A 15,929-nucleotide genomic window follows, 5' to 3' on the forward strand; every position below is an offset into this window, starting at 1 on the left:
ATGACACCATAGCAAACACTGTTGTGATTGTCCAAAAACTCAAGAAACACACAAAATGAGCTTTCATGGTCCTGTGTAGGTGTTTGATTTTCAACCAAAAGGTAGCTTGTGACTGTAATTTTATGTGCAAGAGACTTGTTTAACAGCATGAATAATCTCACCTGTTGGAGTTCCAGCTAAATCAGCTATTTGTGATCAAATTGTGTTAAAATAAAGCACAGATTAAAGTCTAATAAAGCCTCAGACAGAGCAGAGCCTACAGTTAGCATCACACAAAAACAAAACACAATACATACACCACGCTCCCACCCATGGCTAAAATGACGTACTAAAATAAAAATGACTATTACTCCTTCCTTAGACACTACTGCAATTAAAAGTAACACTACGACTGTTACTCTGTGTTTCTATCCTCATCATGTCTACTGCAACCACTATTACGATGAGTTTTCCATGAAGAGTTTTGATTTGTAAATGTGGAGGTTTATAATAAATCCAGCCCAGTCTTAAGTATATGGAAATCACCCATCTTATCTATTGCAGACTGCCATGCTTGTATTGTAACGAGCAGCTTCCCTTTGAGTCAATACGTTTGCTAAGCTCAACTACAACAATGAAACATCCTTTTATATTTTTGTTTTTACTTCAGATATGTGTACAGTTAGTTTCCTCTCAGTGCACACAGGCTAGTTCTGAGTTTCGGCAGAGTGGAGATTTCGTTTTGGGTGGACTGTTTGATATTCACTACGTCAGTAAAGTCGTGACTCACCAGATGCCTGATTCTGCCCTGTGCTCCAGGTAAGTAAGGTGCTCTGACAGATCAATCTACATTACACAGAATTTGTATCAGTATTTTATTACAACTTTAAGTTAGTAATTATGTTTTCTTGTCTAGTTTAAACGTTGGTGTGAATTAGTTATTCCTTAATCATAATTACTATACAGTCTATTGCCTGTCTACATACTTTCTACCTTGGGTAAAACTGCGTAGTTGTTCAAACAAGTCTAACCATCCCAATCCTGTGACCACAGACTCTATAAAGAATATATATACAGTCTATGCCTCTAACATTTTTTTTTGGTAACTCAACCTTAATTATCCAATAAATCATAAACAAAGACTTCACTCACAATTAACGCATAATTTGTTCATAATTTATTGCAATTTATTCAGTATCTACGTTGCATCTTTCTTTCTTTGTGTTTTTGAGATGTTACCCTACAGTCAGCTACTGAAATATTACAGTTTATTATGTTTCGTTTATCACGTGTTATATTTTCAACAGCCACGACTTTGTTCTACCAAGTTATCGGAGGTTTCAGACCATGAGATTTGCCATTGAAGAAATCAACAACTCCAGCACCCTCTTGCCCAATGTCACTCTGGGATATGAAATATTTGACCACTGCTCCAATAAGGACAACTTTCCGAGTGTTTTCAAATTAATCTCTCAGGACAGACAGGTGCAGCCCTGGCTCCATCTGAGCAAAGGCCTATCAGACGTGATTGCAGTGGTGGGCCCTTTCTCCAGCTCTGACACAACCACCATCGGTCCTCTGTTCATGATGAACTTTGTGCCTTTGGTAGGTCTGTTGTTTAACCAGTAACCAGAAGATTTCCATTTCAGTGCATTTTGGAGCTTCAATGGTGGCTTTTGTTTGTCTTATTAAAAACAAATAAAACCATTTGATCAAGCATTGCCATTTAAGCAAATGTTCAAATGCCTTCCTCCAGTCTGATTTTGCTCCAAACCATGTGGATGTAAACCCTCACAGATCCAGGACTGGTCCATTGTAGAGAAGGTTATGAAAATAATCATCTGAACAATGTTTTTACAAATCAACACGTTTCAACTGACATCCAAAAGTCATTATTAGGATTCATTCTTGTCTGTCTTGTCTTCATTCATAAAGATATTGTCCAGATGACATTGACTACCTGTGAAATCCAAATCACATTTTTCTTTTTTTTTTCTGACAAGGATTGGCTGTGGAACTCTCCATTAAAAAGACCCAAGCTGATACTGACATTAGAAGTGACTGAATCTTGATCTTGATGGACATTTGCACAGCCTGATACATATAATAGACAAACACATCCATTCTGTTTAAATCTGTGAACTAACTCTTCTATCCTGTATCCACAGATCAGCTATGGGGCTGGCAGTTCTGCCTTTTCAGAAAAAACTAAATTTCCTTCATTCATGCGGACCGTCCATTCTAATAGGCACCTGGTGGAGGTGATAGTGGATATTTTGCTTTATTTCAAATGGCACTGGGTGGCTTTCTTAAACTCCAGCGACGCGTATGGCAAAGACGGCCTGGATCTCTTTAGGAAGAGAATAGTGGACACTGGTATCTGTGTGGCTTACAACGAAATGGTTGATTTCCAAACCAATGCAACGAAAATTATAAAGCTACTTGAGGAACGTAAAGTGAATGTTATTGTTGTTTTTGTGCCTGAAGGAACAGCTGAATATTTAATTGGAGCAGTGACAAGTCTTAACATAACCAAGAAAGTGTGGCTGGCAGTGGATGCCTGGTCTTTGAATAAGAAACTTCCCAAAATGCAGAGGATTAAGAATATTGGGACAGTGTTAGGAGTTGCTCAGTCATCAGTGCATATACCAGGCTTCAAAGAGTTCATCTATTCCACCAAGACCCCATGTCAGAGGGAGGCCGGGGAGATGTGCAACCAGGACTGTCGTGACTGTGAAGGCATAACTGCAGAAGACATTATTTTAGCAGATCCGTCCTATTCTTACAATGTGTACAGTGCAGTCTATGCCATCGCTCATGCCTTACACAACGTGCTGCAGTGTGGAGGCGGCGTATGCCAGAAGAATAGAACAGTGCCTCATTATAAGGTCAGTAACTACACTCAGCTCATCCTTAGTCCATTGTCTGCCCCCTATCCTTTCTCATCACACCAAACTTCATGTTGTCCCACAGTATCTTGTTTTGTCTTATTATTCTTGAATTATCTGTCCAAGGTTCTAGCAGAGCTGAAGAAGTCCAATTTCTCACTTTTACATGAGCTCATTCAGTTTGATAAAAACTCTGATCCAAAGTTTGGGTTCTATTCCATTGTATTGTGGAACTGCAGTGGAGATGCTGAAGAAATTGGATTTTACAGATTTCACCCATCAGTCAATTTCTACATCAACAGAGCCAATCTACAGTGGCACACGGGCACAGAAGTGAGTTTGTGGGACATATATTTACTTGCATGTCTTTGCCTGTTGGGTGCACACAGAGACCATTAGTGCTTTTATAAGAAGTCAACATTCACTAAAGTTCCACATAATATAATGCAAACTCCTGTAGAGGCAAACTACACGTAAGGCAAAGTACACAGAAGTTTATTGTCCCACACAGGGGACATCTGTCATGGGTACATGCTGCTACATAATTTACATTTGCACATTCATACTGTGGTTTGCATTAAAGTCACATACATGACATTATAAAAAAACACAGTTAAAACTACATGGCCAGTTGTAACAATTTAAATACAGAATGTACAGTCAGAAAAAAGAAGCAAAAACATTTCTCCTTACAAGGTGCCACTGACAGATCTTATAGAAGATAGGATCAAATATATTAATAAATATACAGATTTAAAATATATTTTAAATATGTTGTACCTACACTTAGACAGCCTAAACCTGTGCCCTGACAAGTCCATCACCTGCTTTGGCACAGGAATGTTTGACAGTAAGCCATTAATGTATTTATCTTAATGAAGAAAAGCAGGTGGCACCACCAGGTCAAGTTAAACATGCTCACAGAAGAATCCATGTTTGTGAAAAAGTGAGTCAGCTGTAATTAAATGCATGTAAGATAGATGGTTGATTTCCATACAGTGAAACATTCTAGGAGAAGCATCACTAGTGTCATTGTGTTTGCAATGTAATGTAATTGTATTTGTAACACACAGACGCCCATTTCACGCTGTTCCCCAGACTGTCCTGTGGGATATGCTAAAAAACAAGAGGGGATCCACAAGTGCTGCTTCAGCTGTTACCTCTGCCCCAATGGGACCTACATAAATGTCACAGGTATGCCATTAGATCAGATCAGATCGGGCATGTCCAAACTATGACCCGGGGGCCAAATGCAGCCCTCAGACAGATTTTTCATGGCCCTCAGACTTCCAGGTGAATTGGCCCAAATTACCTTGCATCAATAAAAAATATTTTTTTACTGCAAATTTTTAGAAAATCTACCTTGATAAAGCCAATATTTATTATTTAGTGTGTTGTTTTAAGGATTTTAGCATGAATAAAGACTGATGGATCGTTCTAACATGTTAAACATGCACACATTTCAATTATTCACTGTATTGAGCACCAGTCTACGGCCCCTGATCAGCCCTCTGCTTCGTCTTTGTTTAGAGATGTGGCCCTTGATGAAAAAAGTTTGGACACTCCTGATGTAGATCATTTACAGACATAATCCCCTAAACTAGAGGAACATAACTTGCCATATAAATTTATTTTAACTCCATCTCTGTTGTGTGTCATATAAGGCACTGAAAATTAAAAAGAATGAAGGATTTCACAGTTGTTTAGGGTGTGAATAATGATGGTCCTTCTCAATAATTAAAACACTAATAATTAAATATTGTGAAAACTTTTAATGTTCTAACTGCTTTATCTGTAGAGGACGCGTACAGCTGTCGGGCCTGTCATGCAGATGAGTGGTCTACTGACGGCAGTACCTCCTGTATCCTACGCACTGTGGAGTTTGTCACGTTTGAAGATGCTATTACCATGGTCATTGTAGTGGGAACTGTGGCCTTGGAGGTCCTCTCTCTCCTGACTGCTGTGCTCTTTGGTCTAAACTACAACACTCCAGTGGTGAGATCTGCTGGTGGTCCCATGTGTTTCCTGATTCTAGGCTGCCTCAGTCTCTGCAGCATCAGTGTATTTTTCTACTTCGGTAAACCTACTACTGCTTCTTGTGTTTTGAGATTTTTCCCTTTTTTCATGTTCTTCTCGGTGTGCCTGGCTTGTTTTGTGGTGCGCTCCTTTCAAATCGTCTGCATCTTCAAAATTGCTGCAAAATACCCTTCATTACAGAGTTTGTGGATGAAGTATCATGGACAGTGGGTGATCATAACACTGTCTTTTGTAACCCAGACAGCACTACTCATTTTGGGGTACTCCCTCTCACCACCTGCTCCCTCTAGTGACTACGAATGGGATCGGTCTAAGATCATTCTGAGCTGTGATGGAGATTTTCAGGGCAATTTACCTGCTACCATTTTACTGCTAATATTATGCTGTCTTTGTTTTATCTTTTCTTACATGGGAAAAGATCTGCCAAAGAATTACAACGAGGCCAAATCTATAACTTTCTGTTTACTTCTGATTGTTTTGACATGGGTTATATTTGCCACACAGTTCATTCTTTACAAGGGCACGTACATTCAAACTTTCAACGCCATGGCAGTCCTCTCCAGTCTCTACTCTTTCCTCTTGTGGTATTTCCTTCCCAAATGTTACATCATTATTTTTCAGCCCCAAAGAAACACAGCACAATACTTTCAGGGACTCATTCAGAGTTACACCAAAACTATTAGTCAGTAGTGTGAAGTAAGTACAATGCCATTACTGTATACTTTGATATAACTTTTTTCACTCTGTTATTTACTAATTTACTAATGAAATTACTACTACAATTTTATACTGTTTTCTGATCTATGTTATCTATAAAAAAAAATTTCCTCATCAAAAATACTCTGTTCCACCTTGTGAGGTCATGTGGTAAAACAGGAAGTGCTCCACTGTGTTTTTAAGTGGCATATATCTTCACTAGAATCATTTGGATCTGGATTTGGATTTCAGTCCTGCAATTGCCTAGCCTGATTCATCAGCCAGTTTCACTTCACAGAAACCGTCTGACCTCACAGCATTAGGATTCGTTTGCTCAACAGTAGGCGGGTAAATTTTTTATTTAACCAATCGCTGCTATTTGGTCATGATGTATGTAATGCGCTAACAGGTGTATTAAGCTTTTCCCAAATCCCATAAGAAGAAGGGCAATAACGTCTTTCCTCTTGATAAAATTCACCAAACATTCTCTTTGTTTCGGCTTTAAATTCTTGCTCTCAGGAATCGTTGCCAACACAGAATGTATGGCTCTTCAATGTTTGGCTGGTGCCTGAACTCACACTTCCGGGCTTTTTGCAAACAGTCTAGTGTATTTTGATTCCTGACCTAGTTGTTGGAGAGAAATTAAATTGAGTGTAGGCACTAGTAGGCGCCAGCCTGACTAGGAATTGCCAGTCTCAACTGAACAAAAGGTAAATGTAGCTGCTAACTTGAAAACTACCGCCTCATGACATCACAGAGTCGAACTGAGAATTTTAAGCTTTGAAGATGTAGATAGACTAATAATATTGATTTACTCAACAAAACACAACGCCAGGTCTGTTTTTGAGGAGGTAACAACATTCTAACATTTCTTAAATCTCACAAGAGTCCATTTTGATTAGTGTAGTGTAGTAAATAAAACACTACTGCATATCTTGAAATACTGTATTATGCAATTTGCCAGTCATACGACTAACAATATCGTTGTCTTTCCAATAGAGCATTTGCAGAATAAGGAATAGATTGTGGGTATGTATATTATTAGTTATTTCTCCCATAAATGTTGTAAGCATCAAATAATAAAAGTTTTCTTGGCTGTATGTTAAAATTTTCTGTAGTAAAAAATGAATATAATTTGTATATACTGCATTTATAAGAATGTGTTTCAATTTATCAATTAAAGTGTGTGTAGTAAAAACAGCATGTGTGATGAATTAAACTTTGATATATTGTGTCTTAGTATGCGTTATTGGTTATTATGGGTCATTATGTAATCCAACACTACAAAAAATATTTTGCCCAGTTAAAATGACTTGAAATATGATTATGGTTATATTGTTTCGAGTACATTTGACGATGAGTACATGATAAGTAAAATTATCGACTAATGGAACAAGTTTTTTTGTACTTGAAATAGGGAAATACACTTAGTTACAGTGAAGATAAGAAAACAACTTTTTATATAAACTAAATCGAATGTTGTTTGAATTAAGAATAAAAACGGTACACAGAGTGGAGTGGAGTTCATTAATTATTGTAATACTGCACATATCCTTTAACTGTGTGCAAAAATCTATCAAGTTGATCAAAAGTATAGCCATACAGTGAATCAGTGTATCAATATTTTAGTGAATGAGAGCAGTGTCATGGACTTATATCTGAGTCACTGTGGGTGACTCCTCCCTGTTACCTTTCTTTTTCTGGTTCACCTGGATTCAAATTCTGGTGCGTGGTGCACATTTATCGTGACCCACAGGTGGCAAATTATTCTTTCAAATGACTGCGATGCAAAAGTTCCTATTTGAAGGTGGAAGTAAAAATTCACCACAAACAAATTAAAGTGGTTTGATATTAAAGCAAATATTCTACCACATCAACTCAGGGGACCAGCCAGAATGCAAAACATGCATTCCTAAATTTCCACACCAACCAGGTGTATTATCAGGGCTGCAGGGAAAGCCAATAAAACAAATAACTTCTATCGTGTTTTGAGTTTATCATCTGAAAGGAACAAAGGATAATTGTTAACATTAGCACCACCATCACAGATCCTTATTAAATACATGATATCACCTTTCATGTTATTATTTTATATGGATCCAGTATAGATTTTAAGATGATATTTTTTAAAAATATATTTTTGTTTAAAGGAACTAAATGTAAGAAATTTCCTAAACTACGTATGCCCCAGATATGAGGTAAACATGTTCAAATGAAATATAGATTTTACTTGAAATGCTGATTTATTCTTAGTCTCAAAAAGATTAGACATGATGTCTCAACCCAGCATCTGCATCCAAGCATTGATCAGCGCTTGTCTGCAGCTCAGTCATTGAAGTCTGGAGGTTCTGAGCTTTCACATGAGACCTGTTCATATTGTGATGTGATACATATGTGTCCTCCCTCTGCAGGTTTAGACACTGGCAGACCAGGTTCAGTTGTGATTGTAACTTTCCTAAAACAGGAAAAGTGCAGTCCAAAACAGAAAGATAACAAAAATCAGGATCAACATTTAATTTTGTGACTGTGTGTGTGTGTGTGTGTGTGTGTGTGTGTGTGTGTGTGTGTGTGTGTGTGTGTGTGTGTGTGTGTGTGTGTGTGTGTGTGTGTGTGTGTGTGTGTGTGTGTGTGTGTGTGTGTGTGCGTGTATGTGCTTATGTATGTGTGCGCTTGTGTGTGTGAATACACAAACCTTTAGTGTCTGTCAGTTTTGAGTTTTGCTTTGTTTGGTTTCTAAGCTGTTTAAAGAAGCTGCTGGATTTGCATGGCTGCCTCAACAGATGAATTTGTCAAAGTGAGCTCAGACCTTATACTTTTGCATACTGATTTGTAAATTGTTAAAATACACCACCAGATGTAGATAAACAGACTAGAGTTAGCTTGGGTCACTGCCATTCGCACAAAACTATGTGCAGAAATGACCTCTCTCATAGCTGCTCTGTTTCTAATGGATCACATTGTATCTGCAGTCTCTCAATGCACTGTACCTGACTCTGAGTTTAGTCTGGCTGGAGATTTTTTAATTGGAGGACTTTTTGATGTTCATGATGTGACTGAGGAGGTTTCTCATCTTTTGCCTGATGCCATCGACTGCTCAAAGTGAGTCTGATGGTTTTTTTCACCATAACATTTAAATACTCACAAAATATACTTCACTTGTCATTTAGGATCCAGAATGCTGTGTTAGATAAGATGTGAATTTCGTATTAAGTATTTATGATATTTAGATATTTAGATATTTTTTGAGCAACATGAGCAAGAGCAAGATTTAAGAAACAAAAGTCTAAACCAAGAATCAAATTTCTATAGATAGACAGTGGATCATACATTCAGCTCTTATTGTTGTATGTTGCTGCAAATGTCAGAATGACCCATATAAAAATTAACTGCTGTTTGGTTGTTATTAATTGTGAATAAATGTGATTTGTGTTCTCACTTTGATCATAACAGTGAAATTGAATATTGTGACATCTGTAATACACAGGTTACATAATAGCTATATGTTTCTTCAATATATATATGTCCAAATCCTCACTTTAGATTCCTGTGTCATTTGCAGACAGCCATTCAGTTTGTCCAACTACCGGAGGTTTCAGGTCATGAGATTTTGTATGGAGCAGATCAATAACTCCACACAGATCCTCCCTGGGGTCACTCTGGGATATGAGATCTTCGACCACTGCTCAGACACCAGTGTTTTCCCCGGGATCTTTGACTTTATGTCAGTGCATGAGTCAGTGCAACCCTGGCCAGGGCCTCAGGGGCTAAATGTGCCTAAAGTCCTATCTGTGGTGGGAACCTTCACCAGCACCAAGACCCGCACTATTGCACCGCTCCTCACCATGGACTTTATTCCTATGGTGAGATTTTAATCAGATGTACAATACATAATCTACACAGAAAGACACAAGGATGAAAATGGTAACTGTTTAATTAAAAGTCCACTATGCAACTTTTCTGGAGGACAGTGAGCCACCTTCCTGTCTGCATGCCTGTCTGCATGTAAATGTCATAGCTTTGCCTGGAATGATTCATAGTAGGGCATTAAACTTATCTATCTCTATGGAGACAAGTAGGTGATGCCAGCAGATAGGTCAGATATGCTGAGAGACAACTACCGCTGACAATACAAAAGCATGTTTTTCAATATATTTTTTTATCAATAAAAACAACGGTAAAGAAAAATACTTCTACCAAAGAAATTAAATAGTGGGGCTTTAAAAAAGATTGAGAGCCAGAGTATAGTTCAAAATCTCCAGCAGGTCTCTTGTGCTATTGTCATACTTAATGTACATTTCCTGCAAATACATTGCATAACCTTACTAACATAACCATAACATGATTTACTTCCTATCAGGTCAATTATGGCTCCTCAAGTTCAGCATTCTCGGAAAAAGCTAAATATCCCACACTCCTGCGCACAGTGCTTCCAAATCAGTGGATGGTGGAAGTAATCGTCACCGTCCTACTTCACTTCAGATGGCACTGGGTGGCTTTCCTCAACGATAATGGAGACTACGGCACAGATGGCGTTGATTTATTTGGGAAAGCAATTAAAGACACTGAGATTTGCCTGGCTTACAACAAAGAAGTAAACAGTCTGACCAACCATTCTGAAATATTCCAGCAGATAGAGACCCAGAAGATTAACGTGATTATAGTTTTTACAGAAGAACGAATTGCTACAATGCTCATCAGGGCAGCCTTAAATCTCAAAGTTAATAACAAGGTGTGGTTAGCTACAGACGCATGGGCGTTCAATAGGGGGCTTATGGAAACACCAAACATAGACTCTATAGGAACTGTGATTGGGATAGCTGAGCCAGAGACAAAAATACCAGGATTTTACAATTTTATTTCCTCTTTAAAACATGGCCATGCACAGTGTGAAGTGGGTGAAAAGCGAGTTTGTAACCAGGTGTGTGACTGTAATGAGCTGAGACCAGAGGACATCTTTGAAGCAGATCCATCCTACTCCTTCCCTGTATATGCATCCGTGCATGTGATCGCCCACGCCTTACACAACCTGTTGCAGTGTGGGAGGGGCCAGTGTAACACCAGTATGACCATTTACCCATATATGGTGAGTATATAGCCAGCAAGAATATTTCAACTTGGAGACTCAGACACAAAGAGAAAGTATTAGTGGTTTTACTGAATGAGTTAGCTTTACCACAGCAGAAGATATTGTGATCAAGGGCGTGGATTGATTAGATGATGTTTAGGAGATGTTTTCCCCATGAGGCCTGGACCTTGGAGGTGGTAGAGTTAAGGATGGGGAGAATGAAGGGGACGATGAGAGCATGAGAAGCCGAGGGGTGCAAGGGAGGAGGAGAGGCGTGCATCTGCAATGGGGTTTAAATTGGGCAGACTGGGTCTGGGTCTGGGCCTGATTGGAGCTGACTAAATTTATGCTAGTTCCATATCTACATTGAGTATTAATACTTAAACTTAAATGTATCTCTCTCCAGGGAGATAAGAAGGTGACACTTTCAAATCAATTTACAGAAGATCCCATAATAGGAATGTATGTTTAAGCAATAGAAAAACCGGAAATTCAATTAATATAGATCAGTTTAATGTCATACTATGGAACATTCCATGCACAGCAACAACCGGTGGCAGACTCCCCAGAAAAGTTACACAGTGTCTTTAAGAAAACTGATTAAAAAACAAACTAGCCTAAGACCAATCAAGAGTACTTTAAGTAGATAAACCTCACATTTATTTAGATAGTTGGGGGAAATTGTGCCCATGAGGAGAACATGCAAGCTTCAAAGGGAATATCAGTTCAGAAATGTTTAAACTTAAAATAAATTCTTCTTTACACAATACTGTTGCTCTTTCTTCAGGTTCTGAAAGAGATGCAGAAGTCCAACTTTACTTTGATGGACCACAACATTCAGTTTAATGAGAATGGAGACCCAAAGTTTGGTTACTACTCTATTGTTTTCTGGGACAACACAAAGGCAGAAGAAGTCGGCTATTACAAAATCTACCCATCTGTTGATTTTTACATCAACAGCTCAAAGATTCAGTGGTACACGGATAAACAGGTAAGTGATCTCAGGTGAAATGGAGAGAGTGAGGAGGGACTTTCAGAAAATGTTTGGATCAAGGAAATCATGGAGGACATGCTGCTCCTTGATACCGTTTCATTGCAAACTTATTAGAAGAAAGATTTCAGTTAATCTCCAGACATTATTACTCCAGGAAGTCAAAAGGAAAAAAAAAAAGGGCTTGCTTCAAACTGATGCCCAGAATTATTTTTTGTAGGTTGTATCAAAAATAGTATGTCCAATAGTGTGAAAAGAACATAATTTTGTTACTTAAGTAAATTTATTCATGTATTACTTTTATTTACTTTTTTATATATACAACAGTATCTGTACTTTTACTTAAGTAAAAATATAAATGTAACCATTTGAAAATGCACTTAAAGGGTAAAAAGTAAAAGCATTTTTTGCAGAGTTTGAGATCGAATAAAGCTTAAAATTTTGATACAGATTTTTGATGAATTTTGTTCAACATAAAACAGTTGATTTTTTTTTTTCCACATGAATAAAAATACTTTTATTTTTATGTCCTGTTCAAAAATGCAGTGGAGTAGAAAGTACTGATATCTGGTCTCAAATGTAGTGAAGTAAAACAATGTATCCACATGAAAATGTACTTAAATACAGTACAGATACTTCATTTTTTTGTTAGTTAGTTAGTTAGTTAGTTTGTTTGTTTGTTAGTTTGTTTGTTTGTTTGTTTGTTTGTTTACTGAAGTACAGTAGGCTACTTTACTTTTACTTTGTTACATTTCAACACTGATTGTGTAAATTTGCAAAGACCATAGGGAAAAGTCCAAATCATAAGAATGAACAATTGGACCAGTGACCCTGACAATGATATTTCTGTGCAGGTGCCATCTTCACTGTGCTCCTCGGAGTGCCCTGCAGGCCACGCAAGGCAACAGTTTGGGCTCCATACATGTTGCTTTAACTGTGTGTCTTGTCCTAATGGAACCTACATCAACAGCACAGGTGAAACATATCAGCAGCACTAAGAAATACAGTTAGTTACATACATTTTTATTACAAAATGGCAATTGGAAAGAATAAATACATAAAAAAAAGTCTTAGATGAAGTTAGATGCATGATTAAGCCATGTGAAATATATATGAAAATAACAATGGAATAGTTGTGAAAGATCATTACATTTTTGACTTGAAAAAAACAAGTCATAATTCAAATCTTATGATCACAATGCATTTTCCTGATTAATTATTCATTTAAAATCATTTGTCTTCAGTGGACCCCTACACTTGTGTCTCCTGTCCCGCAACAGAATGGTCCACATCAGCGAGCATCTCCTGTCTCCCCAGATTGGTTGAGTTTGTCTCATTTGAAGATGCTGTTGCCATATTGATCATGTTTGGGACAGTGTTTTTTGTGGTCCTGTCTCTCCTGACCGCTGTGCTCTTTGGCCTGAACTACAACACTCCAGTGGTGAGATCTGCTGGTGGTCCCATGTGTTTCCTGATTCTAGGCTGCCTCAGTCTCTGCAGCATCAGTGTCTTTTTCTACTTTGGCAAACCAAAAGAATCTTATTGTATTATGAGACTTTTACCATTTGTTTTGTTCTACACAGTGTGCTTGGCTTGCTTTGTCGTGCGCTCCTTTCAGATAGTCAGCATCTTTAAAATAGCTGCTACATATCCATCAATACAGAGGTGGTGGATGAAATATCATGGACAGTGGTTGGTGATCGCACTTTCTTTTATACTACAACTGCTGTTACTTCTGATTACGTACACAACTGCATCTCCAAAACTTTATAATGAAACTGTGTGGTACCCCAACCAGATTGTTCTTGGTTGTGAGACTAGTTTAACAGCTTTTGGTGGTTCAATGACTCTATTTGTTATCCTGTGCTTCCTCTGTTTTGTCTTCTCATACATGGCAAAAGAACTGCCAAAGAACTACAATGAAGCCAAAGCTATCACATTTTGTCTTCTTCTGCTGGCACTGACCTGGATCATCTTCGCCACTGTCTTCATTCTCTACCGAGGCAAACACCTGCAGTCACTGAATGCTCTAGCTGTGCTCTCCAGTCTATATTCTTTCCTTTTATGGTATTTTCTTCCAAAATGTTGCATTATACTTTTCCAACCTGAGAAAAACACACAGCAGTACTTCCAGGGTTTAATACAGAGTTACACAAAAACGATAAGCCAATAACAGCAGCAATTTTAAGGCAATGAAGAGGATAGAGAGGGACTTCTGCTCTCAAAACTACCTTTAACATATCAAAGAAACAGGATAAATTTGTGTTTTTGTTACCTTACTAATGTCTATTGCTAATTTTAGTCTGCTCCACTTGTTACCCAACTATATGCTGATAGAGCCAGGTCACGCCTGTCCGCCACAGGGCAGCCACGACTACAATAGTTTCCCTTCACCAATTATGGACACTGAATGAAGAGAATGAAGAAAGAAGACGAGTTATTTATACATTACTCAGAAATCAAAAAGCATTTCAGTGGATTTTCTGTCTGACAATGGGGTTTGTATTGTATTCTGCATTAAAGTTAAAAGTAAATTGTGTTTGAAACTCTAACTTCTTTTTAGTCATTATTCATGTAGCCGATGTCAAATTGTTGCATAATGTGCGGAGTCTCCTCAAATTCTTTTGCAATTACGCGTTGTCATGGCTTTTGTGTGGGGGGCGCGTGCTTTACGCATAAACTCCAGTGACCTGACTCCACATGTGCGTGGATGGATGCTCTGTCCGTTGCTTTGATTCCAGTGAGATGTAAAGTGCCATCACTTGACTGTGACAGGTGCCCCTCCGCCGCCAGGCCACGCAGCGCGCGCACTAGTTTCCTCCATTTGAAAGTCAAAGTTTCACGCTCTGACTCTGGTGCCCCGCGAAGTCAAACGGAAAGGACCTAGGAGAAAATATACCGCAGGGGGTATGTGGCCATTCTGCAGCTTCAATTGCCATTTTGTTGTGGCTTTTGAGTTTCCTGGCGGGTAGAACAAGGGGATGGACCGTGAAACTAGGAACGAATTGAAAAATAGAGCCACTTAACGTGGCATATGGTGCTTCTGAGAGCGCAGCGCTGACACCAACAAATTGACGATTTCATACTAATTTTACAGTAACATTCGACAGCCACACACGAAGTAAAAAGTGTTAAAAATACTGTCACCAATACTATGATATCGGATAGCTTATAAATAAACCTACGATCAAATCAAATGTATGAATTTAAGAACTTAATTACTCCATTTAACTTGTGTAAAAAATATAAATTAGACATAGGCGCTGAAAAGTTTTGAAACATTTGCTGACACGTCACATATGAAGCGAGGAAATTGGAGGAACGCCCCGTGGCTTTTCAGCTGCGGCTTTCAATTTTCCACGTCGGTCAGATAAATGGTTAAAGCCTGAGAAACGGCGAAGGCGACTGGTCCTTCTTTGGGGCGCTGGTGTGGCAAACACAAAACGGTCTTTAGGTGTGTTTGGTGGCCATATGGACCTCTTGAAGTGCCCTTAAAATGGCCAGTTCAGGCCTGGGATAAACGTTAATCCACGATGGCAAGGTTTACTCAACTCATGTATGAATAACATGCATTTGAAGGGGGGATAAACTAACTCAGAGTTTGATGATTAACGCAAAAGAGACTCAAACTGACTGTATCCAGTCGTGTTTAAGTAGCTTTTAATGTATGTTCATCTGCGTGCTGTCACCTCAGACGCCCCCTTTTTAGCCAAGACAATAAATAAAGTTAATCTTTAGGATTCTCTGCGTATACGATTTCAATATTCAGTGTGACGTTGTGCGTAAACCCATTAAATCCAGCTGCATTATACTTGCTCATAAATCTATCACAGCGAGATGGATCGGTTTTAACTCAGGGCGACGTCAGATGTCCAGTAGAACAGAAGAGAAATATAGTCAAATGGACAAAAGGGGAAGGTTACGTTAGTAGAAGTGTAGCCTAAAACTAAATGTAAGTAGTTGTGTATTGGCGTTACTGCGATATTAATCCACTCTTTAATGTTTAGAATTAGCGCCTCACTTGATGCGAAATGTTTACGCACAGTGCCTTAAAGACCTGCGACTAATTCTCATTTAAATCCACTTCAGAGTAAATGGCAGATGTTTTGCAATTCAAGGCGCATCAATGGCCGCGCGCTTTAGTCTTTAACAAAGCGCGCTCCCTTTTGTTGGCCGCTTCTGTCTTTCAGTTCTTCGGTGGACAAAGGCTTCATCCTTCAGCGAGTTATAAAGTTACTTTCCAGCCAGTTCATTTGGCCCTTGAGAAAAGCCT

At 38.5% G+C, this 15,929-nt stretch overlaps 2 protein-coding genes across 2 annotated transcripts; both read left to right on the plus strand.

Annotated features, from left to right (window-relative positions):
• Positions 1-549: 549 nt before the first annotated feature.
• LOC110158071 (taste receptor type 1 member 1-like) lies at positions 550-5,594 on the plus strand. The gene is made up of 7 exons (XM_020922498.2): positions 550-555; positions 650-798; positions 1,287-1,584; positions 2,148-2,867; positions 2,994-3,200; positions 3,941-4,061; positions 4,666-5,594. Exons 1-7 carry the CDS (start codon positions 550-552, stop codon positions 5,592-5,594), a joined length of 2,430 nt encoding a protein of 809 aa, XP_020778157.2.
• A 2,923-nt stretch (positions 5,595-8,517) lies between these two features.
• Positions 8,518-13,829, plus strand: LOC110158070 (taste receptor type 1 member 1-like). The gene is made up of 6 exons (XM_020922497.2): positions 8,518-8,699; positions 9,160-9,460; positions 9,958-10,683; positions 11,453-11,656; positions 12,511-12,631; positions 12,901-13,829. Exons 1-6 carry the CDS (start codon positions 8,518-8,520, stop codon positions 13,827-13,829), a joined length of 2,463 nt encoding a protein of 820 aa, XP_020778156.2.
• The last annotated feature ends 2,100 nt before the right edge of the window (positions 13,830-15,929 follow it).

This window comes from Boleophthalmus pectinirostris, unplaced genomic scaffold (genome assembly GCF_026225935.1).
Source record: "Boleophthalmus pectinirostris isolate CB_2022bp ecotype Guang Dong unplaced genomic scaffold, ASM2622593v1 HiC_scaffold_8, whole genome shotgun sequence".
Taxonomy (NCBI): domain Eukaryota; kingdom Metazoa; phylum Chordata; class Actinopteri; order Gobiiformes; family Gobiidae; genus Boleophthalmus; species Boleophthalmus pectinirostris.

Bases quoted from the DNA above. Each gene is read 5' to 3' on its own strand.
- LOC110158071 (XM_020922498.2), top strand. The intron at 799-1,286 runs GTAAGTAAGGTG...TATTTTCAACAG, and splicing joins GATTCTGCCCTGTGCTCCAG to CCACGACTTTGTTCTACCAA. The intron at 1,585-2,147 runs GTAGGTCTGTTG...CTGTATCCACAG, and splicing joins TGATGAACTTTGTGCCTTTG to ATCAGCTATGGGGCTGGCAG.
- LOC110158070 (XM_020922497.2), top strand. From the start codon at position 8,518: ATGACCTCTCTCATAGCTGCTCTGTTTCTAATGGATCACATTGTATCT. The intron at 8,700-9,159 runs GTGAGTCTGATG...TGTCATTTGCAG, and splicing joins GATGCCATCGACTGCTCAAA to ACAGCCATTCAGTTTGTCCA. The intron at 11,657-12,510 runs GTAAGTGATCTC...ATTTCTGTGCAG, and splicing joins AGTGGTACACGGATAAACAG to GTGCCATCTTCACTGTGCTC.